At 38.3% G+C, this 26,875-nt stretch overlaps 1 protein-coding gene across 1 annotated transcript in view; it reads right to left on the bottom strand.

Moving 5' to 3' along the window:
- Positions 1–26,875, bottom strand: part of FRMPD1 (FERM and PDZ domain containing 1) — a 144,822-nt gene that overhangs the window by 22,599 nt on the left and 95,348 nt on the right. Inside the window, exons 6-11 of the mRNA XM_075208398.1 lie at positions 20,438–20,542; positions 17,636–17,731; positions 16,274–16,399; positions 10,991–11,110; positions 9,855–9,991; positions 7,351–7,477 (exon numbers count right to left, since the gene is read on the bottom strand). Of these exons, the coding sequence (XP_075064499.1) occupies positions 7,351–7,477; positions 9,855–9,991; positions 10,991–11,110; positions 16,274–16,399; positions 17,636–17,731; positions 20,438–20,542 (711 nt within the window). The remainder of the gene's footprint in view (positions 1–7,350; positions 7,478–9,854; positions 9,992–10,990; positions 11,111–16,273; positions 16,400–17,635; positions 17,732–20,437; positions 20,543–26,875) is intronic.

Below are 26,875 nucleotides of genomic sequence, written 5' to 3'. Positions count from 1 at the left end.
TGTATACATCGACCATTATATATAACAATATATAACAATATATATAACTATATTAAACAATATAGGGATTCGACCTAGCACTATTGTTCCCTCAAAGTGTATGTAAATACGCTGCATAACAGTGTTATTCAAAAACATGAATCAAAGCAACAGATGAAAATAAATAAATATAATTGAATCATCTGGAGATATAGGGCAATCCAATCTCTTTCTTGATAGACAAATGTCTCCCGCAAAATAATAAGACTTACAGAATAAATTCTGTCTAGGTTCACGATAATATACCAATAAGGAAAAGTTTCTAGTGCAGTATGTTTCGATAAAATCACTTTTATCTAGACTCTCAGTCGAAATGCGCTGGTGGACAATATCGGACGGATGTTTTGCTTGATCTGGACACAGACTTTGGATGCAGGGGAATCGCTTGGATAATTTGGACGTTTAGTTCCATTTCTACATGCGCTTCTTATTCTGTGATCTGGTACGAGCAACTACTTTCCATTTTGTATGTGACTATTTTTTATGGATTTTATTTGTTGTAGAATAAATACAAGTGATTTTATCAAAACATACTGCACAAGAAACTTTTCCTTATTTGCATATTATCGGGGATTGTGAGAGGTGCAGATTCCATTTAGAAGACTGAATTTCCCGAACGGAGATTACAAGTACCCGCTACTTGAACCTAGACAGAATTTATTCTGCAAGTCTTATTATTTTGGGGGAGACATTTGTTTATCAAGAAACATATTGGATTGCCCTATATCTCCAGATGATACAATTATATCTGTAACTTTGATTCATATTTTTGAATAACACTGTGATACAGAGTATTTACATTCACTTTGAGGGACCAATAGCGCTAGGTCGAATCCCTATATTGTTTATTTTATGTTATTTATGTTTGATATTTGTGTACTTATATCTTTGGGGAATTGACTCTGCAGCAATTGTTTGAGCGCTGAATTTAGGATCATCATATGTATGCATTTGTGTATGTATGTATGTATGTATGTATGTGTATATGTGTATATATATATATATATGTATGTATGTGTATGTGTGTGTGTGTGTGTGTGTATATATATATATATATATATATATATATATTAGGGATGTGCACCGGCGACTTTTGAGGTCTCGTGTTTTGTGTTTTGGATCCGGATTTTCGTTATTTTTGGGGTTCGGATTTGTCTCGCAAAACACTTGACGAAAGGTCTCGGTTCGGATTTAAGGTTTTGGATTCGGATTTTTTTTGAAAAAAACATAAAAAGTTTAAAAATCAAGTTTTTGGGCTTATTTTCACTCCTACGCTATTATTAACCTCAATAACATTCAATAACAAGCATTTCCACTAATTTACAGTGTATTCTGAACACCTCACAATATAGTTATTAGTCCAAAACGTTGCAACAAGGTATCTTTCTGGACTGCGTAGAGGAGTGGGTCACCACAATATATTAAAAACCCAGAACTTTTATGAATCGCACCAATAAATGTACCTGGACTGCGTAGAGGAGTGGGTCACCACAATATATTAAAAACCCTGAACTTTTATGAATCGCACCAATAAATGTACCTGGACTGCGTAGAGGAGTGGGTCACCACAATATATATTAAAAACCCTGAACTTTTATGAATCGCACCAATAAATGTACCTGGACTGCCTAGAAGAGTGGGTCACCAAAATATATATAATAAGAAAACCATCATCTTGTATGATTCGCACCAATAAATGTACCTGGACTGCGTAGAGGAGTGGGTCACCACAATATATATTAAAAACCCTGAACTTTTATGAATCGCACCAATAAATGTACCTGGACTGCGTAGAGGAGTGGGTCACCACAATATATATTAAAAACCCTGAACTTTTATGAATCGCACCAATAAATGTACCTGGACTGCGTAGAGGAGTGGGTCACCACAATATATTAAAAACCCTAAACTTTTATGAATCGCACCAATAAATGTACCTGGACTGCGTAGAGGAGTGGGTCACCACAATATATTAAAAACCCTGAACTTTTATGAATCGCACCAATAAATGTACCTGGACTGCGTAGAGGAGTGGGTCACCACAATATATTAAAAACCCTGAACTTTTATGAATCGCACCAATAAATGTACCTGGACTGCGTAGAGGAGTGGGTCACCACAATATATATTAAAAACCCTGAACTTTTATGATTCGCACCAATAAATGTACCTGGACTGCCTAGAGGAGTGGGTCACCACAATATATATAATAAGAAAACCATCAACTTGTATGATTCGCACCAATAAATGTACCTGGACTGCGTAGAGGAGTGGGTCACCACAATATATATTAAAAACCCTGAACTTTTATGAATCGCACCAATAAATGTTCCTGGACTGCGTAGAGGAGTGGGTCACCACAATATATTAAAAACCCTGAACTTTTATGATTCGCACCAATAAATGTACCTGGACTGCGTAGAGGAGTGGGTCACCACAATATATTAAAAACCCTGAACTTTTATGAATCGCACCAATAAATGTACCTGGACTGTGTAGAGGAGTGGGTCACCACAATATATTAAAAACCCTGAACTTTTATGAATCGCACCAATAAATGTACCTGGACTGCGTAGAGGAGTGGGTCACCACAATATATATTAAAAACCCTGAACTTTTATGATTCGCACCAATAAATGTACCTGGACTGCCTAGAGGAGTGGGTCACCACAATATATATATAATAAGAAAACCATCAACTTGTATGATTCGCACCAATAAATGTACCTGGACTGCGTAGAGGAGTGGGTCACCACAATATATATTAAAAACCCTGAACTTTTATGAATCGCACCAATAAATGTACCTGGACTGCGTAGAGGAGTGGGTCACCACAATATATTAAAAACCCTGAACTTTTATGAATCGCACCAATAAATGTACCTGGACTGCGTAGAGGAGTGGGTCACCACAATATATTAAAAACCCTGAACTTTTATGAATCGCACCAATAAATGTACCTGGACTGCGTAGAGGAGTGGGTCACCACAATATATATTAAAAACCCTGAACTTTTATGATTCGCACCAATAAATGTACCTGGACTGCCTAGAGGAGTGGGTCACCACAATATATATTAAAAACCCTGAACTTTTATGATTCGCACCAATAAATGTACCTGGACTGCGTAGAGGAGTGGGCACTGGGCACCACAATAAAATATATAAAAAACCTTCAACAGGTCTGCATTACACTACACATATGGCTGCTCCTCCATCCTCTCCATCATATACATGTTGGAGTTTTAGCGTGTGACAACCTCTTGTTTTTGATAATGTCAGTGCATTTTGAATATTTTTCAATTTGCCCCACACCACTGAATGTACTTTATCTATGATACGCATCTATCTATCTTGACTGCGTAGTGTGGTGGCCCCGGTACACAATTTGGTACCGAGGCCACAATATAATTAAAAAATTGGGCATCAACTGTCACCGTTGTTTAATATATGATACACCTAAATATGGACTGCACAGTGGAGTGGCCCCGGTAGTAAATTTGGTGCCGGGGCCACAATAAAATAAATACACCCTCAACTGGTCTGAATTCCACCAAACAAGTATCTGGACTGCGTAGTGGGGTGGCCCCGGTACCCAATTTGATACCGGGGCCACAATACCTCCTCCAAACATGGTACAGACAATTCGTCATTGAGATCCCATCAAGTATGTTAAAGACAGACAGGGTCGAAGTGTTATTTGTTGACTTTGTAAACCAAAAAACTGTCCCTGTTGCACATAGTCGTGCAATGAAGACTGACTTTTTCATTTAAAGGCACCATCTTTCAAGTGTAGTGTTTGTAAGTCTAAGTCATATTATACTTTTGGTAAAATTGGTTTATTTTGTTCCTCTTTATGGTAACTACTAATAGAATTAAAGTATTAAATAGAAGCGTCAGTTCCTCTTTATGGTAATTAGTAATAGAATTAAAGTATTAAATAGAATTAAAGTATTAAATAGAATTAAAGTATTAAATAGAGTGGTATAGAGTTGTAGTGTGGTATAGATAGAGTGGTCCCCACAATATAATAATAAAACCCTCAACTGGTCTGAATTCCACCAAACAAGTATCTGGACTGCGTAGTGGGGTGGCCCCGGTACCCATTTTGATACCGGGGCCACAATAAAATAAATACACCCTCAACTGGTCTGAATTCCACCAAAAAAGTATCTGGACTGCGTAGTGGGGTGGCCCCGGTACCCATTTTGATACCGGGGCCACAATAAAATAAATACACCCTCAACTGGTCTGAATTCCACCAAACAAGTATCTGGACTGCGTAGTGGGGTGGCCCCGGTACCCAATTTGATACCGGGGCCACATTACCTCCTCCAATTTCCAAGTGTAGTGTTTATAACATCTTAACACTACACTAATTCTAGCACGTCAAAACCTCTTGTTTTAAATAATGACAGGGCATTTAACTTTTGATTTAATTTATTGAATTTGTTGGCATTTTCTTTTACTTTTTGAACATGGCAAACGACTGTTGAATGGTCACATAATGCCAAAAAAAAAGTTGCAAGATGGAATTGTCCTTGGGCCCTCCCACCCACCCTTATGTTGTTGAAATAGGACATGCACACTTTAACAAACCAATCATTTCAGCGACAGGGCCTACCAAACAACTGTGGCTGAAATGATTGGTTTGTTTGGGCCCCCACACCAATAAAACAATTCATCTCTCCCTGTACAAATGAAACAGGCTCTACTGAGGAAAGATGTCGTCCTTATCCTCAACCTCTGATTCCTCTCCCCCTACAGTGTGTACTTCCTCCTCCTCACACATTATCAATTCGTCCCCGCTGGACTCCACAACCACAGTCCCTCTGTACTGTCTGGAGGGCAGTGCTGTACTTCATTGAGGAATTGATTATTCATTTTTATAAACATCATTTTTTCAACGTTGTGAGGAAGCAACCTCCTTCGCCGCTCACTGACCAGGTTCCCCGCTGCACTAAAAACTCTTTCCGAGTACACACTGGAGGGGGGACAACTCAGTTAAAAAATAGAGCCAGTTTGTACAGGGGCTTCCAAACTGCCTTTTGGAGTTCTACCACGTCACTACCTTTAGTTAATTTAGATTGCAAGGCTTGTAAATATAAATACTTTGAAGATAAAAAAAACAGGCTGCACAGACTGTGGAGCTAGAAAGTGAAATTAAATGGACCACGTTACTTTGGTGGCTATCTATGCCCCCCCCCCCGCCCTACACTTGTAGTTGAATATAAATAAAGCAGCCTGCATAGACTGTAGAACTAGCAATTCAAATATACAAAGAAATGGACAAAGGCAGTTTGGTATCTGTCTGCATCAGATCCCCTCTCCACTAGGAGTAAAACAGAAAACTTTTCAGCCGTTATATAATCTAGAATATAAATAGAAATTGAGAAATGCAATTTGGTATCTGTCTGCATCATAATCATCAACATCCTCCTCAGCGCCAGCTACATCAATATCCTCCTCCCAGTGTACAACATTCACACCTTCATTAGCCAAATCTGTAACTGGACTGTGGGTGATCCTTCCAGCATATGCAGAGGGCGTGCTGCAAATGCTGGATGGAGTCACCTCTTCCCGTACAGTGATGGGAAGGTCAGGGTTCACAACCAACAACACCCTTGGACTCGCCTTGGGGATTTGTGATGTCATCTGTTTAGAAGGCAGAGTTCTTTGCTGTTTTGTTGTTGTTGCTGACAGCATAACTCTCTTAAATTTTTTGTAGGGGGGGGGAGGAGGGCTTAGATCCTTGGGTGAAGCTGGACCACTAGTCATGAACACGGGACAGGGCCTAAGCCGTTCCTTGCCACTACTTGTCGTAATTGGCATATTGCCAACTTTACGTTTCTCCTCAGATGATTTTAAGTTTCTTTTTTTGCTGTTTTTTGAGAACTTGGGCTTTTTGGATTTTACATGCCCTGTACTAGGAGATTGGGCATCGTGCTTGCCAGACGACGTTGATGGCATTTCATCGTCTATGTCATGACTAGTGGCAGCAGCTTCAGCATTAGGAGGAAGTGGGTCTTGATCTTTCCCTACTTTATCCTCCAAATTTTTGGTCTCCATTATATGTAGCACAAGATACTGCAGAATGTGTGAACTTGGTAATATTGCAGTACCAATGGACTTATACTGCTGGATTGGTTTTGCAAATTTGGTTATAATTATATTTTTTTTTTTTAATTTTTTATTTTTTATTTTTTTTTACTTTTTTTTTATTTTTTAAAAACTTGGGAATAATGGGGAAATAACTATGCCCTTAGAAGCACAGAGCACAGGACACAGCACCACTGGACTGAACAGGACACGGCACAGGACCCAGCAGCACTACGGAACTCAGCAGGACAGAGCACAGGACACAGCACCACTGGACTGATACTGCAGAATGTGTGAACTTTGTAATATTGCAGTACCACTGGACTTTTACTGCTGAATGTGTGAACTTGGTAATATTGCAGTACCAATGGGCTTATACTGCAGGATTGGTTGTGCAAATTTTGTGGTAATTAAAAAAAATTAAATTAGTTTTTGGTATTTTTTTAAATAACTTTTTTTTATTTTTTTAAACACAGGGGAATATTGGGGAAATAACTATGCCCTTAGAAGCACAGAGCACAGGACACAGCACCACTGGACTGAACAGGACACAGCACAGGACCCAGCAGCACCACTGACCTCAGAAGGACAGAGCACAGCACACAGCACCACTGGACTGATACTGCAGAACACAGCACAGCACAGCACAGCACAGAACTAAACAGCACAGCACAGAACTAAACAGCACAGCACGAGATCTACCAGGACAGAGGACCACCTAACACACCCTCCCTCTACCCTGATCAATGCCCGAGTGAAGATGGCGGCGACTAGCGGGGAATTTATAGGATCCGAGTATCGCGAGATCCGACAACGGGATTATGAGTCAGAGCCTCAGTTTCAGATTTGAATTTGGCGCCAATACCCGGATCTGTCTCGGATCCGACTCGGATCGGCAACGTTCGGGTGGGCTCGGATTTCATAAATCCGAGTGCGCTCATCCCTAATATATATATATATAATATGTGTATATAAACGCTTGTTCTAGATTGGTAATAAAAGGTAAAACTTTTCTTCCCCTGTGCAGACACACTATCATACAAGGACTACAGGAAATAGCTACTACATACACATGATTTGCAAATACCTAATATTAAGTGCATTGTTTTATAATGTATATCATTTATAATATGAAACATTTGCTTATGCTCAATTAAAAAAAACATTTCTCACAAATCCATGCATTAGAAAAAGCAGTCACCATGATATCTACCTTTTGTCTTGGCTCGAGAATGCATTGGTTTCTCTTCATATGAAAGCTAATGGCTTTCTTTATGTCTTTTCCTCTCATGTTCCGTAATAAAGTTGGAGATAGAAAATTGTCTATTCCCCAATCTTTTCTGTTGGAGACAGACAAAATATCAAGTGGTTTGCCATGTTATTACTTGACATTATATTGATAAAAGTAAATATCAAAAGGGACCGTTGACTTAAACAATAAGATAAAAATGTTGTGGGACGGTTGTTCTGTCTTAGCATAGGAATGTTATAAAAAGACATGTATTTTTAATTGTCTTACTTTAAAGTATTACAAAAACAACTGGCAAAACATTCACTCCAACAATGAAATATATGAAACTTTATTATTAATGGGCAAAAATGACCAGCAAGAAATTGTTAGTTAATGGATTAAAATAGCCATGAAAAGAACTGTCTGAATGCTTGTGTATTTGTGTGCAGGCAGTGTCTTTCCTTCTCCTTGTGCTATCCAAGACGGTCAGCGACCGGGTGGTGGTACGATTACCACAATTCCGACAGCAAGGACACCTACAAATAAAAAACGAAACCGATTTCAATCTAAATAGACTTACCTTAAAACTGATGCTGCACATCTCCGATGCACCGGCATGCTGACCGCAACTTCTTCCGAATGAAGAGCTCTACGGTAGTACTGTTTGTGACTTCTATTAATGTTAATGTAAAGCGGCAATGTCTGGACCCCGCAGGTTAAGTGTTTGAAACATTTAACCCGACATTGCAGCTTTAAATTAATATTAATAGAAGTTGCGATGACGTGAAACAGTACTGCCGGAGAGTTCTTCATTCGGAAGAAGTTGCGGTCAGCATGCTGGTGCATCGGAGATGTGCAGCGTCGGTTTTCAGGTAAGTCTATTTAGATTGAAATTGTTTGTTCCTCAATTCGATTTTTATTTGTAGGTCTCCTCGCTGTCGAAATTCACACCATCAAAAAAAAACGTACCCAACCCTCAGCAACTGCTCAGTGCACACAGTGATTGACCTGGTGAGTGGAGTAGGGGAATGGGAGGAACAATCCTTCCTTTCCTTATGCCACTACTCCCCTCCCACTGTCAGTAATCACACTACAGTAGCTGCAGGAAGGAGCACAGGTGAAATGTGTATTGACATATGTAATAGAGGTAGTGTGAGCAGGTAGCATTGATTTAAGCACAGGTAGGTAGGGTAGAGAAACAATAGGTAATTTATGACTCATAAAATATGATGTCCTTCACTGATTTTCTTTTTACTCAAGTGTGCCTATCTGCCAAGTGCATTTGTGGAATCAGACCCATAATATCAGTCTGTGCCTACCTTTGGTGGTTAGTGAATACTCTGGAAAATATGCATGGTGGAAAGAGTAAAAACCGTCCCTACAAAGCCCAACCATCTTCCACTTTAGGACCTCCCCTTCATTCAATTTTAACTGCTCAGTCTAGCAACATTTATGTCTTAAAGTAATCTCAAGGGAGAGTGAGGGAGAGTACTTTAATATATATTTGTGTGTTGTGCTTTTTATTACACCCAGAGATGGATTTTCCCACTAAAGTCTAGCTGGTAGGTCCAAAATGGATGACTTTAAAAGTATAGAGAGAAGTTGGGTGTCCAGAAACCTCTCACCACTTGGAGAATAAGTCATTTTATGGGCAGGAGAATACTGTGCACCTACATGTAAAATGGTGTGCAAATACAGTACATGTAAATACACCTTCTACAACCCAGCCAGATCATTTAAATAATCTTTTTTTTTTCACTTAAGTGCAAATCTAGGCGCCATGCCTCCCATTAGACAGTGCAAACGTTTGCATCCCTATAGATGCCATCATCGTGGCCAGCAAAACCTTGCGCTCGCCTGTAAAATTGAGTGCATTAGCACAACAGTAGCTAGATGAGATCACAGAGAGCACTTGTAACGCGCTTCTGCACTTTCATAAATGAGCCACACTGAGGCTGACGACTGTCCTATTACATACACATCATAAGTAAATGCTGATAAAAATCCTACAGATTTACAAACAATAGACAATATCTCACATCCCTCAATAGATCATATTTTATATAACTACTAAAGAAGTAGTTATGTAATCTACATTGCAGGGAAAGAATATGGCATCACCAGACCCCACAGCAAATGCACCTCCACCTTTCTGAGACTTCAGAGCAAACTTCAAGCAGCTGGAACTTCACTGCACATGCTCTGGGCCCAAATATGCTTAAAAGAGGCCCACGCTCTTCCTAATCCCCAGTCCCTGTAGAAGCCACAACCCTTGCCATGGCATTAGTTCCACCGCTGTCTACTTGCATTAATTGAGTCATTAGAAGTGCAGACAAGTTTGCAGTAGTGTACAGTCTAAATACAACTGCTATATCTGAATTTATATGAATATCTGTATTGTTTGTTCTAAGTCTTTTTGGTCATATGTATTAATTATGTACACAAACTCATAAATATGTTTGAGAATACATTCCCCAGCTACTTACTCAATGTACTTGAATGATATCTTCTGCGGCTGGCCACAAGTATGAATCCGCTCCTGTATGTGCAGGGCAGCCAAGCGTAAAGCAACACTGCATTTCATCTCCACCGCAAATCTCTCCTGAAGTACATCGCTGCAGCTCTTCATTGATAAAGTATTGGGCCAGATTATTGCATAAGACTCAAACATTCAAACTAAAACATATATCCATTAATGAAACTACACTCTCACATCTACTATATAAATGCCTAGTGGCATGTGTGAAAAAAAAAACCAAGCTGCAGCGCCACCTGCTGGGCAGAGTTACACACTGACCTATATATTTCTTGAAGGAGAAGTGACAGTTGGGAGTGGTTGGTGGTTGCCAGGGGTGACAGTGGGGAGTTTTTAACACCTTAAGTAGCTTGATGAAGGATGTGGCGATGAAGATGAAGGATGAGGTGATGGAGAAAAATGATGAGGTGGTGACATGTGGACAAAACAACGTTAAAAAAGGGCGCTTGCGTTGGGAAGTAACGCTCTTCCCCTGAGGAGGCCTGGGCTAGGCCCAAATGCATGACAAGAACCTTTTTAACACCTTAAGTAGCTTGATTTGACTAGAATGCATGAGTATCATGCACGGGTTAACTTGTGTTATATATTTAGGCATGGCTTAAGTATAGGAATTTAAGAAGTCATTACATAAGGAAAATACCTAATACTAACAGACTAATACTAACAATGAGGTTCATCACATTACATTGAAGGACAGCTAAAGTATTGAAGGTGGGAAGAGAGTCTGGTTTGGTGAGATAGAGAGTTCCATAAGTGGAGAACAGCATGGGAGAAGTCTTGGAGACAGGAATGGTGGTGGAGCAGGTCAGAGCCAAGTCTAACAGAGCTAGAAGGAGTCTAACTCGTGACATAGTAAGAGATGTAGGTAGGGGAGATGTTAGCGAGAGCTTTGAAGGCGAGTATGCATTAGCTTGAACTGGAAGGTAATGGGGAGCCAGTGTAAGGATTTGCAGAGTGACACAGCAGAAAATGAACTTGGGTCTCGCTGCAGCATTTAGGATGGACTGTTGAGAGGAAAGACAGGTGAGGGGAAGTCTAGATAAGCCAAGGCAGAAGATAATGGATAAAGGGTTGGTAAACATTGACCTGTAAATAGAGATATTCAAAGGCAACTGGATCCTCCTGCAGGAGATCAAAGGGATCCCTGGGTACGAAACAGACTCTGAAGAGACATCTGTAGTCATGTGACTCTCTCTTCTGCACCACCTACAATGCACAGATTTAAGTACAATTCAATTACAAAATGTAGTGGTCATCTACTGCTTGTCTAGATTAATCCCATCTAAATTTAAAACATAACATGTATTTAAAATATTGTCACACATTTTTGTATTTGAATCTCTCAACTGGTATGATGAATTGCAAATCACTGCTATAGATTTTCTATTGCTTTATGTGTATTTACTAGAGATGCGAGAAAAATTCAAAACTTTTCACAACATATGTGTTCCCAGTCCTACCCCGACCACCCCACGCAGTAGAATGAATTGACGCCATCCCAGCTCTATTCATCAACTAAAAATTCAGCACCATGCAAATTTATAATATCAGAGCATTTGTAGAATGACAAAGCAAAAGCAGAACTTAAATATCATATCGCTGGAACTCCGCACCTCTCTGTGAAACAGTCTGTTCCACTGAAAAACCTGACTTGTTAAAATTTTGCTGCAAGTTCGCTCATCTCTTCTATTTATTTTCCATTTACATTTTTTTCCTTTTACATCCCGCTAATTTTCGTATCTACTATAGCAGAAAAACAGTTTGATACAGTTTAGAACCAGATAAGCCATATTGATTCAAAAAATATTATAGTGTCAAATCAAATCAGACCATTATTCCCTGTCTGGAATATATAAAAGTGTTATTTGGCTTCATGAAAAAGTAAGACTTTTAATAATATTTCTTAAAGTGAATTAGATAATGGTTTTTTTAAAAAAAACAAACAAACGAAAAACAAAATTAAATGTTTTAAATGCCACATTAAGATTTATGACACACATACTGCAGTACGATAAAAGACACAGGGCAGTATTAGTTTATAGTTTAAGATAAATAGGCTGACACCTTGTTGTTCACAGAGTGTGGTTTTTTTTATGACCAGCAGGAGGCTCCCTCTTATCTAGTTTTTAAAGAGAAACAGTACCAGCAACCACATATTCCAAATGATACAGCCCCGATTATGTGATTTTTATACAGTATAATCATTATAAACAAGTTACAGCACACAGCAAATTGAAAGGCTAAGAGATTACACAATTAATATATTTATAGGCACATAAAGTCACAATTTGACATTAACATGTAGCATTACTAAACTGAATAATATACATGCAATAACATCATCATCATTTATTTATATAGCGCCAGCAAATTCCGTAGCACTTTACAATTGGGAACAAACATTAATAAGACAATACTGGGTAATACATACAGACAGAGAGGTAAGAGAACCCTGCTCGCAAGCTTACAATCTATAGGAGTGTTTACAGATAACTAAATATGTCCACATCTGTCATGCTCTCTTTTACTCTTCTACAGCAGTTTGCCATATCAGGAGGGAGGTGCTTCTCTAACTAAGCAGAGAGTATTTGAGTGACAGCTTTGCCGACTAGCTGTGTAAAAATGCAGTGAGAATTGTCGAATTCATACACAGTGCCAAAGTTAGCTTTTTGTGTATATGAGGTCACATGAGGATACTGTCCTAAAGACACGGGAGGCACTTCAAATGTCTAGAGCACAGTGTGGATGTAATAGTTTAAGTTTTTAACAGGCGCACACCTGAAAGTATACATTAAGGATTTTAGCGAGTTTTTAAATTAAAGTGAAGAAGTTATCATGTCATTACAGAAAACATGATGTATAAAGTGAACAGCATGCCTGCACAATTCATTTGCTAAAGTAGTGCGGCATACAATTTTTAATAGTAGAACTTTTACATAGTATACCACCAGCATTCGTTCAATGGGGAAATATATATCAAATGTTTATTTTTGTAGTGCATGTAATGGTATCTGTAACTTAGTTTCTATAGTTGTGTCCTATAAAACCCTAACAGTATAACTTTATTTCTATGTTTATGTGTTTTGTACAAATATACTCAGTGGCCATTTTATTAGGTACATCTTTGTAGTACTGGGTAGGACCCCCTTTTCCCCCAGAACAGTCTGAATTCCTTGTGGCATGGATTCAACAAAGTAGTGGAACCATTCATTAGAGATTCTGGTCCATGTTGCTGTGAAGAGCTAGCTCAAGTGAGGCAGGGGCATGATGTGTCCGAGGTGCCTGTCTTGCAGAAAATGACCTCCTCAAATGATGTGGAGGCAAATCTCTTAGCTTTTGAGAAAGTCACCACAAGACTTAAATGGCCGCCAGGAATCTGGGCAGAAAAACTGGCAACATATTTGAGTGGTGAAGCTCAGCGTGCTTATGCTAATTTGTCTGATGAGAAGGCTGCTGTCTATCAGCAAGTAAAAGCTGAGATTTTGGCCCGGATAGGTCTGACTGGAACGGGGAGAGCTCAGCGCTACCATGACTGGCGTTATCTCCCAGGAAAAGAGGTTCGCTCAGTGATAAAGAGTTGGTTACAGTCAAAATACCAATTCACCTAGCTGTATGGTGGAGATACTGGCAATTGACCATTATGTCCGTGGGCTGGATAGAAGCTTACAGAGATGGGTGCTACAAGCGGATCCACAGTCTTATGAGGAACTTGCTATGGCGATAGACCATTATTCAGCACTGCAACATATGTCTAAGGCTCCAGAGGGGAATCCAAAGCTATTGCTCAAACAAAAGTGGGCACCACGACTGGCGGAGCCAGTAAGAAAAGTTTTTCCACCTATCTGTTTTGAATGTAACGAACCTGACAGCGCCGCGGCTGCTGTATAGTACAGTGCTGCTGAAAAGCTCTCTCGCAGGTTTTTTTGTTTTCGTTTTTTTTTGGGTGGGGGGGGGAAACCCCCCCTAAAAATCGTGCGTGCGCCCCTGATTCCGTTTTTACTACCTTGTCTCTATAGTTCTGAACATACTCTTGACATCACCTGATAATAGTTTGAATTACTGCAAACTCCAGGCTAACATATTAAGGAGACAAATAAAATCCTTTCCATATCTCGAGCAACCTATTGCCTATTTATCCCTGATGAATGTAATATATGGCCAAAAAGCATAGGAAATTGACACTCATTCACTAGAACGCTGCATATTACTTCACGCAGTGACAATTGATTATAGACATTTTAATACACAGCAAAAAATCGATACAGACTTTCATTGGACTGTTGTATACCACTGTACTTAGTGGCAACCCCAGCAAAACCAAAAGCTTCTTTGTTATCTCTGCCAATTTACAGGACTGCGGCACATTCTGTATCAGCTAACAGCAGAGTTTTTTTGACATGCTGTTTTTTTGTGTCATGCTCAATTGTGCCTTATATTTTTCAACTATACTGCGTGGATAGAGGTATTTTATCCTTGTACAAATTTACAGACAGGCATTGGGGCATTTATCTGCTGCTTATTTTGGTATTAATGAGACATCGATATCACTTCATACAATAATACTGCTCTATTAATTGTGCACACTGTCTAGTATAGGAGACATAAAACTACCCTATTCTCTTTGAAGGTAGGTGAGCTTGTTATGAACATCGCTGTTATTAAAGTCAGATTGTCATAAACCAAAGTTCATGTTTTTCAGATAAACATCAATTGGCTTTTAATGTTGTTCTCATTATTGTATGTTAGCCTTTGATATGAAAAAAAATACTTGCTGCAATATATGTGAATACTTGGCATGTGTGTTATAGTAGAAAATATATATTAAATTGTGTAACGTATCTTGTATGCTCTGAAACCGAAGTTATGCAATTGTACGGAATTCATACCCACACGCATCTGACACTTACAACAACTTACGATATCAGAGGTGAAACGGGAGCGCAAAGGGCCAGACACATAGGCCCTTGTACATTATGGGCGTGTTCACACAGATGCAGTTAATTCAAATGCTGTGCTTAGCAGGGCAGGTAAAATTACGGATTATAGTGATGAGTGACATAGCATTGTCTTTGTTTACTACATTTCATGCATGCGTCTCAGTAGCTAGCGTAGGACAATTACATGCATTTAAGATTTAATTTCAATATGCGTTGTATGCACTGTACGCAATGAAGATTTATTTAGTTATTTTAAAATAATAGATGAAATTTAAAAAAAGAAAAAAATTAACCCCTCAAATGTATGGATTAAACTGAAAATATTATTATATTTAAATGTATGGGCGTATACACGCAGTCAGTGTACAGTAAGAGCGTGCCAAGCTCAAGAGCACACAGTGGCATCAAATTCAAGCTTTGGACATCTCAAAGCTACGTGATATTCAGTCGTATCACTTGCACCAGCTACAGGTCAGGTGTGAGTGCCAATGATGACGGCAAGCTAGAACATGTGTTTGTATTTTATGTATAGTAGACATTACACACATTCTAATAAATGTATTTTATGGAAAAATAAATAAACAACAAAAGCAACTTTTATTTATTTTTTACTGTTATGTCATTAATGACTATATTATTTACTGGTAACTTTAATTAAATTTTTCTCTTTTTAATGTGGGTTCTTTTTGGACTTGATATTCACATATGTATTGGACGTACCCTGCACTGTCTTGTGTGTTAGCGCAGAGCGGACATAGACCTTATTTATCAACAGACGTCTCTTCAGATCTGGCACACGGACATGCGTATACCCGTGGTACGGAAGTTTTTTTAAAAAAAAATGCATATTGAGTTTGTTAATGAATCAGGCCCTTAATGTGTTTTGTTTAGCAAATTAAATACTCTGTACATCAGAACTAACTGCCCCCTCATATACCTGTATATAGCCTATATGCGTATATATAGCTAATATATCTGCCTAAAAAAAGCACATTCCAGCATTTAGCAATATGCCCCTATGCAGCCATCATGCCACGAGATAACCTCATAATGTATGGGGAAATATTAGATCAAATGGAGGTAAATGAGACTGTATGACATATCGTAATACACCATGGTACTGGGTATTCGGCAGCTGACTCGGTCCACCTCGCTAAGGAAGGGACATCTGTACAAGAGGCTTAACTACCCAGTAGGCTGGTCAGTCCACAAAATAAAAGTGACCAAAGTTAACCATATAATGAACTCCGGTCATCATGAGGCTGTGTGGCACAGTCCCAAACTGCGTATCAAACAGTGGGGCTTGGCAATTTTTTCAACACCACAAAATAAGTGATGTAATATAATTCAAGGATATCCATATAGATTGGATTGAGAAGAAAGAACAATAATTCTATGTTTAAAGTTTGTCTGTGAAATTTTCCAAACTCACCTGTTCGATAAGTTCATCCTCATAAAGTAGGTAAAGCTTTGAGATGTTGTATTGCTCTTCCAGGGCTAGTGCAAAGTGTTCTATTATATTAATTGAAAGCTTCTCCTTTAGGGTCATGACGATGTCCTGCAATAATAACACACTTTTAGGCCAAGTACAATTACACATATGAAAAATGGGTTCAAGAATGAGGCTTAATGCAAGATGTATTCTATTTTTTGCAATGCCCTGTTATGTTAGTATTTATCTATTTACTATAAAAGAGTTTGGCAGTGTTTAGAAGCACCATCAAGGAAACCATATACTGTAATCAATCAAACTATGAGATGGGTAATGTTAGGGTAATAATTGGTTTACAATATTTTACCACCACAGATTACTATGGTAAACATTTCTTAAAATAACATGCAGCCAACAGGAACTTTCTTTTAATTTAACACTCATTTATTTATGCTAGGAATACAGTGAACGTAAACACATATGTGGCTTGTACAAATGCTGTGTCTAATGAATTACAGTTGTGAATATGCATTTTTGGGTGCTTACATTAAATTCCTCCAGTGTGAAATGTGACAAAATATTTAATGCACAAAATTATGTTTCTATGGCAATTGCTGGTTTCGTTCTGGCAGGACTTCAAGAGGCTTCTAATGTTCAGCACTACACTCCTCTTTTCTACTGCCACTTGTCTCATTCAAACAGGCTGTTGTGTTCTATTTGCCCCCAAGAGAATGGGAAATTCAAGAAGGTGGGACATCAACGTCCGCTGCTTTAGTTTTTGAGAGGCGTTCAGTGTAGGAATATTGGAGCTTTCAGGAGACTTGATTAATCAGAGGAAAGTATTTTTTGAATGGAGTACATAGGCAAATCGATGGGGGGGGGGGGGTTCCTAGTGCCTGGAAACCCCCCATCCAAGTCAGGGGCACTGTATAATTGAAGTGGCAGGTCCCTGCCCCTGCTTCACATGGCTCTGCTTGAAAAGTGAGAGCTGCGTGCACCTAACAGTAGTGCATGCAGCATTGCCCATGTATATTATGGGGATAGGAAGAGTTGGAGAGCAGCCAAGCACTGTCTAAAATTATAGCCACACCCCCATGCATGCTGGTCACGCCCACTGGCGGCATGGTGTGGAAACCCCCTGTACAAATCCTGCGTTTGCCCCTGGAGTATGTATACTGGAAGCTTGCTGAGAGGTAATGTAACTATAACAGTAGTATAGGTGAGCTTCAAAAATTAAAATCCCACTTTTGATCAATTTCACAGGAAGCCTTCATTTCTGCAGTATATCACTATTCAAGTGGATTGATAAAGATCAGTGTTAACATTAAAGATGATTTAAAATGATAAATACATGCTTTATACCTTCACAGTTGTTTTTTTCTCAAATTTAAATGCCTTTGTCTGACCATTTTCCAGATAGACTTTAAGCACATTGGGCATAAAGAGAAGTGAGTTTCCCTGCAACAGAATAGCCACGTTAGATACATACAAGATGATGTACAAGACGTTTATTGACATAAATACTTGCATGGGAATTCCTCAGAGAAGCTGGAAAGCCATTACACCAAATTATATCTGCTTTAGAGGATATAACAGGAAATACATTTTACTGTAAATTATTACTGCATAGAAAATGCTCAGCAAATGGATATTAATAAGAGCAGAGGTCCATATTATTTTAAAGAGATATGTGGGATTAGAGTGCATATACAATGGTATTTTGATAGTAAGACAGATTTTCAGTATTATTAGGCTGTTTAGACTCATATCAAGATGCTCTTGAGGAATGTATTTTAACACAGTTAAGCCCAAATTTGGTCATAAAGATTATGGTTTTGTTGGCCAGCTCAGTTTTAGATAACATTACCTGGAAATTTGTATTGCTATGAAGCCAAAAACAATAGGATCTACCAAATTAAATTGAGATTGGATTTGACTAGACGGTTACAAACATCCGTTGGGCCAATGACTGCATCAGCAATTGTGTATGATCATCTGACAAAAATGCATAGAGCCTATGCGATCCAGTTATTCTTATCTAATCCTTAACAAGCAGATTTGTCCAATTTGGCCTTTCAAGTATGTGGCAATATCCAGTTGTATACTGATTGCCCAGGATCACCATGTGTATGGCCATCTTAACTCCCATTGTTACATTTACTCTATATAACTTGCTTGGAATTTCATAGATATACTAAGTAGGCACTGATGGCCTAAAATGAGTATTTCGCTATGTGGCTATCATTGGTAATCAGTCTCTACAATGGGTTGGCATATGCCTCTACCATTACATTATTATTATTGTTATTATTATTAATAACTAAACTCCTGAAAAATGACTTATTGGGATTATTCAAGTGCAAATGCTCAAAACAAAGTTTCATTGATTAAAAAATATATTTCAGCTTGTTGTCAATGAGACAGTGGGCTAGATTCATCTTTGAACACAATGTGAACGCATAGACCATTTTTGGTAAAAAAAAACTATTAATACTATAATAATTAATAAAATGTATGCAATTTGATTTTTTTACAGGAAAAACATAAATCGTGATGTTCTTATTGCATCCTGTACATAAAATGCATTTTTATTGTTTCTCTTACTTGCAAATACATGTTCTGGCATACATACCTGTCAGTCATCACTATCGGTCAGCACATACACCTGCCCTGTATCTGGTGCAAGTGATACGGCTAAAAGACACATAACTAAGAGATGCCCAGAACTTGAACCGGACGAATGTGTGTGCACTCAACCTCGGCATGCCCTTACTGTACATTGCCTACATGCGTCCGCACCTTCTCTCCCCTATTCCGCTCTTCAAGTTGTAGGCAGTTGTAAGTGTCATTTGGCTTTGGACAAGATACGGCACGCAGCGGGACAAACGTCCGAAGATGATTCAGGCCCAGTACGTTTTGGGTCATTTCCATCTTGTAAAACCTGGTCCAAACAAATTACTTACCTGGGGTCTGGCATTCACACAATTCAGTGGGTACCCCCTCATTTGGACGCCCACCACCGCTCAGCCCACTTCTACTTTGCAAACTTGTTTGTACAGCTTCGCACAACTAAGAACAACAATGTGGCTACTCCATACATTGCAAGGTAACACCCTCACTCTGCACAACTCCTCCCCTCCCCCTGTACAAAGTTGTGCTCCATTGCAAATGTTGCTCCTTAAACCTATGCTACTTGGCAAAAATGTAGATGCGTGGCAGATTCAAAGCTGGTTTCACATTGCACAGGAGACAATTTGCACTTTGTAAATGACCTTCTGTATGTGTCCTTGAACAGATTTTAAATGAGGAAGTCTGTTGTACCTAGGAACAAATTTTCCCACATGATCACAATGTTATCTTAAATATCTTTAGTTTTGCTAAGCACCTGAAACACTTACACACAATCTTGGTTTGTGAATGTTATTAGCAGTTATATTGATTAGGGCTAAATATCCTAATTATAAGAGCTGCTTTGTTAAATATGAATGTTGCAAGCATTCAATAAAAAATATGGATTTATAAATCAAAACACAAAAAATGGCACATTCTGCTGATTGTACACAATAGAATGTACATATACACAAAAATATATTGTTGTATTAGAAGACTGGTAGTTTGTTAACATATATGTAAAAAAACAAATGGAAATAATAATTAATAATATTAAAATTCTGTACTTATATAGGAGTTCCTACTCCAAAGTGATGTAAAATAAATGAGAACAATTTAACAATGTGGTCACAACATGAATATGCAATGCCTAATTATATCATCAGACCATTTCTGCAGACGGCAGCATTTCAGTCCCAGTTGTTATTCTCTGTAGCGTATGCAGGTACTAAATAAATAAATGTTACTAATTAGAATAATTGCAGGGCTCATCAGCACTGGAGTATACCAATTTTAAATTATAGCTTTTTTTATGTATACAGAAAGCGTTAGACCGAGTTATTATTATATGTGTAATACACTTAGGATTTGAAGACTACCATCATGGGCATAACTATAAATGTCTGGGCCCCTTTGCAAAACTGTAATATGACCATTTACACACCATTATGAAGTTATACCTGCCACAATGTCTCTTCCATCCCCAGTCATTTTCCAGTAGGGTATATACAAATATATGTGTTGTATCTTCTATATGGAGTAAAAACTACAAACCTGAGTGTGGCCATTGACAATCACTTCTTCAGCAAATCTTACTTTCACTGGGTTAGTTTTTAATTTGGCCCTTTTCTCCGCTGTTAGGAATGATGACTTGGGACTCTATTGAAAACAAAATGAATGCATTAATTTTTCAGTTTCCAAGACATTTTCGTTATGGATGTACCAATACACAATTTTAGGATTCAATTTCCTCAGCAATGGACTTGTCCAAATCCTTTTAAAAATTCACAAAAAATGAAAAAATGGTAATGGAAGCTATGAAAATTGACTAGAGAGTAAATACATTATATTTAGAGGGTTATGGGTGTTGATGTGGTGGCATGCAAAAGTGCAGACATGAGAAAATTATGAAATCTCAGTGATGTGCCTTCCTCAATTGTCAATCCTCTTCTCAGATTTGGTTTGGTTCTGGTAATGAATTTGGACAACGTTGAATCCTTACAAAAATGGCTGGATTCAGCTTGAACAGTAAACCAAATTCGGGGTTTGCTACATCCCTAATTTTAAAATATTCAGACTGTAACTTCCTTTGCAGAACCAATTTTCTCTTTGCAACTTGGAATATACAACTGTAACAGAACAATTTTGTGTTTGTTTTCTTAAGAGTTACAAACTGCAGTGATATATTTGTTGTTGCCATTCAGTTTCACAATTATTTATTTTGTATAGTAGTACCTAAAAGAACAAGTTGACTATATGACTCATAGGAATAATCATACATTTAAGTTCTTCTACCTAACTAAATACATTTGTTTGCAATTTTCCTTGAGATTTAGTATAAAAACTTCAAAGGAATGTGCCTGGCACGAGGAGCTCTTACTGATATCCATTAGTATTTTTATTTCTTTTTATTAGCAATAGATTATTGGAGACTTCTGCCCCCTACTAATCCTGCAACAGCCTTATGTTGGCATTCCTGGGTTACTTACCTGGCTTGGCCACTTCATAATGGTTCACAGACTAACTTTGCACAAAAGATTCAAAAAGTGAACTCTGCTGTACATGCGACAGGTGTTGTGTGATGTTTATTTCTCTACATAAATTAAATAAACTAGCTTTTTATTTATGCATATTATATGCAATAAAGAAACAATAACTACAGAAAAATATCCACTCAATTTGCCCATTCACACTTTTAGCTCAAAAAATTACACTGTGTTGGAGGTCATCACTCTCTGAGACTTATTTACAGGTGGACACATTAGTGCTCTGAATGTATGTAGGAAAAGATGCATATAAAAAAGACATATGTGTGTGCATATTTGTACTCCAACAAATTTCAAGATGTGTCCAGTTCTAAAACAGTGCTCTTTGTGCCAGGTCTATGTCAGGCACACAGGTGTGTTTAGCTTTCAATTCTAAAGTCACATTACCATATTTGTACACAATATAGTAATGTTATATACACAAGAGAGAATATTGTCTGCACAGTTACTAATAAATGTGAAAGTTGCATAATAATGAAATACAAACATAATACAAAATACTAATACAATTTAAATACAAACACAAACATCTGTTGTTTCCCCTCACGGTCATTACTTTACATAACATTATATAACATAGCCACAACACTAATGATTGAAGAAGTCAAAACGCAATCAGCCAATCAGATGTAGCTAGATGGAGCTGATGATAGTCATCATCATCAGGTATTGGTGCACCAGCCTTACAGCACCTGCAAGAGACACGCCTCTAACTGTACTCTGTGTATGCTTGTCTAATCCTGTTACACCTTTGCAAGTCAATGTTTTGCAAAAATGTGTAAACGAACATACACTCATGCATTTTTGGTGCGCATGTGCAGTACAGTTATGAGGATATAAGAACAGATGTACATCCTCTTCTAAATGAGCCCCTATGTTTTTAAGAATCTAGGAAGGCAGCCTTTACATACATATGTAGTTTTTATCAAGTCATTTATTGTGAATCCATATCAAGAGTTAGGGGAGTGTGGAGCCCCACAGAATTATAGTCCAGTGAGGATAGAACATTGCAAGGCTCAACAGAATATTGCTAAAACTTAGTGGGAGATGCTCTAATTATCAATATCGTTTAAGAAATTCAGTCAAACTGAGATGACAACCAGAAGTGGTATTGCAACGGTATACATACAGCCGCAACACTTCTGCATGCAAAGACTACAGTAACACAGTTACCTACCGCTGGCGGCAGCCCATTGATATATGGGGCAAAGTGAAAAAAAACAACAGTTTCCTCCGCACTAGGGCTTTTTGTACTTAAATAAATGGCTACAGTGGAGATCACTATTTTTCTATTGTAATTTTATCTTTCTATAGGATTCTTCAGGGAATCAACTAACTTTGGAATCCTACAAGTAAAATATACTAGTATACACTTTCTTACTATTAATAAGAGAGGGTGGAAAAACCGCACTAGGTGTAATTATTAAACGCGGCCCCTCAATTTATTCTATAATAGAAAGTATTCAATAAATGTCCTCTTGAAGGGTGCACCCTACACATAATATCAGAATTGACAAGGAGGGAAAGAAAAGCAGTGTGTATCTAGAGGCACTCCGGGGTAGCACTAAATTAAAACATAACTTTTATTAGATATGCATAAAAGAAAAAGATTGGAAAGAAAGAAAAGAGCAAAATATTAAAAAAAAAATATATATATAAAAAATGTGAGAAAAGTGATTACAAAGTGATTAAAAATGCAATATTATTGCATTGCCTCAAATATTACTAAATACAGTCCAATGCGCTAATGCAGTTTCATAATGGTAAGGTTCATCCTTTCTTGAACCAAATAACCATTAAAAGAAGAGATCCTCTGAATAAAAATGCAGAGATATTGGGTTAAATGTTTCCCATTTGACATATGCTGAACAAGCGCTATAAATGGACTATGAAGAGTACCCCCTAAAGGCTTCTAGAATTGCAGGATTTTGTGAATGACCCTGCCAAATAACACTGGGGAGCGATTCATAGAAGAAGCCACAGCTTGGAGGAAAATAGACAGGCGAGACACCGACGCGCGTTTCACTCCTAGGCATTTTGTAGGCACTTTCTTACTATTGTTTTTTATGATGAGTACAAATTATTTTTATTTTATTAATACAATACTAAGGAAAGTCCAGCTCTTCTGTATTTCATAGTTTCCCGTTCCTCAGCATGTAGAGCAAGTAATAATGTGAGGAGGCAGCTTAGAGCAGAAAATCTACAATGTTCAGACACAAGTTGCTTCTCTATTTGCTTAATGTAATTCTGTAGTTATAATACCTCAGTCAACTTCAAAAAGATGTGTTTACTGTTGCTGAATTGGATATAACAGCAATACAGATGGCATCAATTAAGATGCTAGATTATAACACTTTCAATTGATAGCATTTCTGTATCATTTACAATCTACAATAATAGCTCAATTGCCAAACCCTTTATCCCGTTGAGTGCTAAGAACGAGTGGTACTTGTCATCTATATGAGCCCTTAAATCAGTTAATGAACACCCTACTTGTAATACAGTATTATATATTAATTTTACAGCTATTAGCATTAGCAATATTGGCTGCCCATGGTAGGATTTGTACACCATTATGTGTGGCTGATTTAGTAAGCAGTGAAGCTTGTATGTAAGTGCCTTCTTGATCACTTGACGGAACTAAAACATTGTACAGCAGTTGATTACTGTCAGGCTTGATGTTGTCCCATAAGCAATGTCACCTGAACTAGGCAATGTATGTAGGGATCACCTTGTTCTGCTTTGTTTGTAATATCTTTCTAATGCATGTTCTACATATAGGATAAATCATACTTTGTTTTGCAACATTTTAAGGTATGTATGTGATATGAAAATTTATAGTTGATCCATTATCTATACAAATGAATATGGCCCTATGCTGTACTGCTATTTATGAGTTCTACAGCTCCTTTGTAATTGCATATGATGAAGCCATATTGTCTGCGTGAACTGGTTGGGTGCTGAGCTGTGCCTTTGTATATCTATCTGCATTGTTTTACTTTTACATTGTTACATTTACTTTTATACACTTTTATATTTACATAAATGCAACTTTGAAAGTTACATCTTGCTGTTCCCTTTATTTCACATGCTTTTCACTGTAGTTCTTAAAGAGCCAACTGCTGTTACAATTTCTTCTTCTGATTTGTAATTCAACTCTCTCTGGTACAATATCATTACATTTTTATGCATGTGCGGCTGTATTGCAAAGAATGGGACAACTGGCTACCCTACTGGAATTTATGAGTTTCTGTTTTACTATTGAGAAGGCTGAGAGAAGTGAACACAATGAGACAGAGAATAAATAAATAGTGAGTGAGACAATGAAGTTTACGATGTCACTATATAAGCTGCAGTAAGTAATGTGAGGTGCACCCAAGGCAAAGGCCACAAGCCATGATGCATCTACAAACAGTAAAGTGCTCCGCTGTGCAAACTGACACCAGAGCTGGATTTAGACCTCATGGGGCCCTAGGCAAGATACTGGTTTGGGGCCCCCTCCTGAAAAAATCCATAGCACTATAGTTTTTTAGCATAACATATACACCTATTCAGGGGCTGGCTGGCAGACTTTAGCCTGGGGGGAGCAAGCACATAGCACTGGGCCATAAGTAGTGGCCCATTTTTAAAGGGTGGTCTTACCGCCAGCCCTGGGAGGGCCCCCTGGGGACCGCTGGGCCCCAGGCAATTGCCTTGGTTGCATAATGTAAAAATCCGGCCCTGACTGACACAAGCTCCTTTGACACTTGTGTGGCAGTCAGTCAAAGCATCATAACAGCTGCTATCTGTACTGTGTTTTGTTCCACCTCCATTCAATTCTATATCCTTCATGCAGAGACCTTTGACATCTGGATTATGGTTGACTACCTCCTGTCTGGACAGACCTTGTTTATTGTCTTCCCCATTTTGCATTTTGCTTTTAAGATTTACACATGTGACCATATTGTTATCTTTTATTCCTGTAGCTCTTCAATATAGGAATTCCTCCTATATTTTTATTTGTTCAATTTGGACCACATAGGTGTTAAAAAGCATGATCATCAATAGCTGGTGAAATATGTTCACCATTTAAAAACAGTATGGGTCTGATGTCTGTAGTTAAGGTCACCAGTAGTGAAATTATGGATTGTATGAATTGTTACAGCAGGGTTAGTCTTAACCATCAGATCTCGTTCCTTCGAGCTGGGAGTGAAGAGGATTTATAGTTAAATATTTGACACAAGTTAACCCATTTTTTTGTCAAATAATGTCAGTATACCAAATTTCAGGTCATTCGGATGAGCCCTTTCTGAGAAAATAGTTTTTTCCACAGACACACACACTAACACACGCCGCTACACATGCAGGGGCGGATCTAGAAAATGTTTGTTCCCCGGGGGGATGTTAGGGCGGGGCGATTTAGGCCCCGCCTCCTTTCCGACTTCTGAGGCTGCCGGGGGCTGCACAGTATGTGCAGGTCCGCTCGGCAGTGACAGTCAGGGACAGTGTGTTTAAAAAACAATCAGAGCAGCCGGGCAGCACACTGTCACTGCCAAACGGACCTGCACATACTGTGCAGCCATCGGCAGCAAACCCCTGCTAGGGATGGGGGCGATTGCCCCGATCGCACCCCCCTGGATCCGCCACTGTACACATGTGTGTTCATGAGGTAAAATTACCTCACGAAAATGAGTTTGACCCCTCAACTCGTCAATAATGTCAGTATACCAAATTTCAGCCCTTTTTGAGGTTTTTTTCCCACACACACTAAGAATTTAGTAGGTCAGTTAACCCGTGCATGATACTCATGCATTCTAGTCAAATCAAACTACTTAAGGTGTTAAAATCTCCCCACTGTCACCCCCGGCAACCACCAACCACTCCCAACTGTCACTTCTCCTTCAAGAAATATATAGGTCAGTGTATAACTCTGCCCAGCAGGTGGCGCTGCAGCTTGTTGTTTTTTTTTTTTCACGCACAGACAGACTAACACACGCCACTAGACATATATATTATAGATTGGTGGAGATTGTTTAAAGTAAAAATTGTTACAACCCTTGACCAAAAGACACAAGGAAGTTTTCTTGCTCTATGTAAAATTTAGAAACCAGATGAGTTTCAGAATGTCATATATCCTAATGAACTCACATCCAGAGAGCACTTACCAGTGTCCCACTGAACATCCTGAAGCTACACACACTGTTACTTTTTGGTGGTGATCCTCTAGTTAACTTTAAACTGATGCAGGGCTGGATTTTAAACTGAAACCCATAAACACACAACATTTGCAAGTCATCATCATCATCTTAATCTATTTATATGGCAGCACAGAACCTGCAGAGCTGCACAATCAACAAAAAATAAAACAGAAAAAAATACAGATAAATAAGTGACAAGAGAAACAACATAATCAGTAAAAATTAATACAAGAGATTATAGAGCAACTACATAAGAAGACACAACTAGA

The sequence above is a fragment of the Mixophyes fleayi genome, chromosome 1, assembly GCF_038048845.1.
Source record: "Mixophyes fleayi isolate aMixFle1 chromosome 1, aMixFle1.hap1, whole genome shotgun sequence".
Classification (NCBI taxonomy): domain Eukaryota; kingdom Metazoa; phylum Chordata; class Amphibia; order Anura; family Limnodynastidae; genus Mixophyes; species Mixophyes fleayi.
This window is presented reverse-complemented; position numbering and strand designations above follow the sequence as displayed.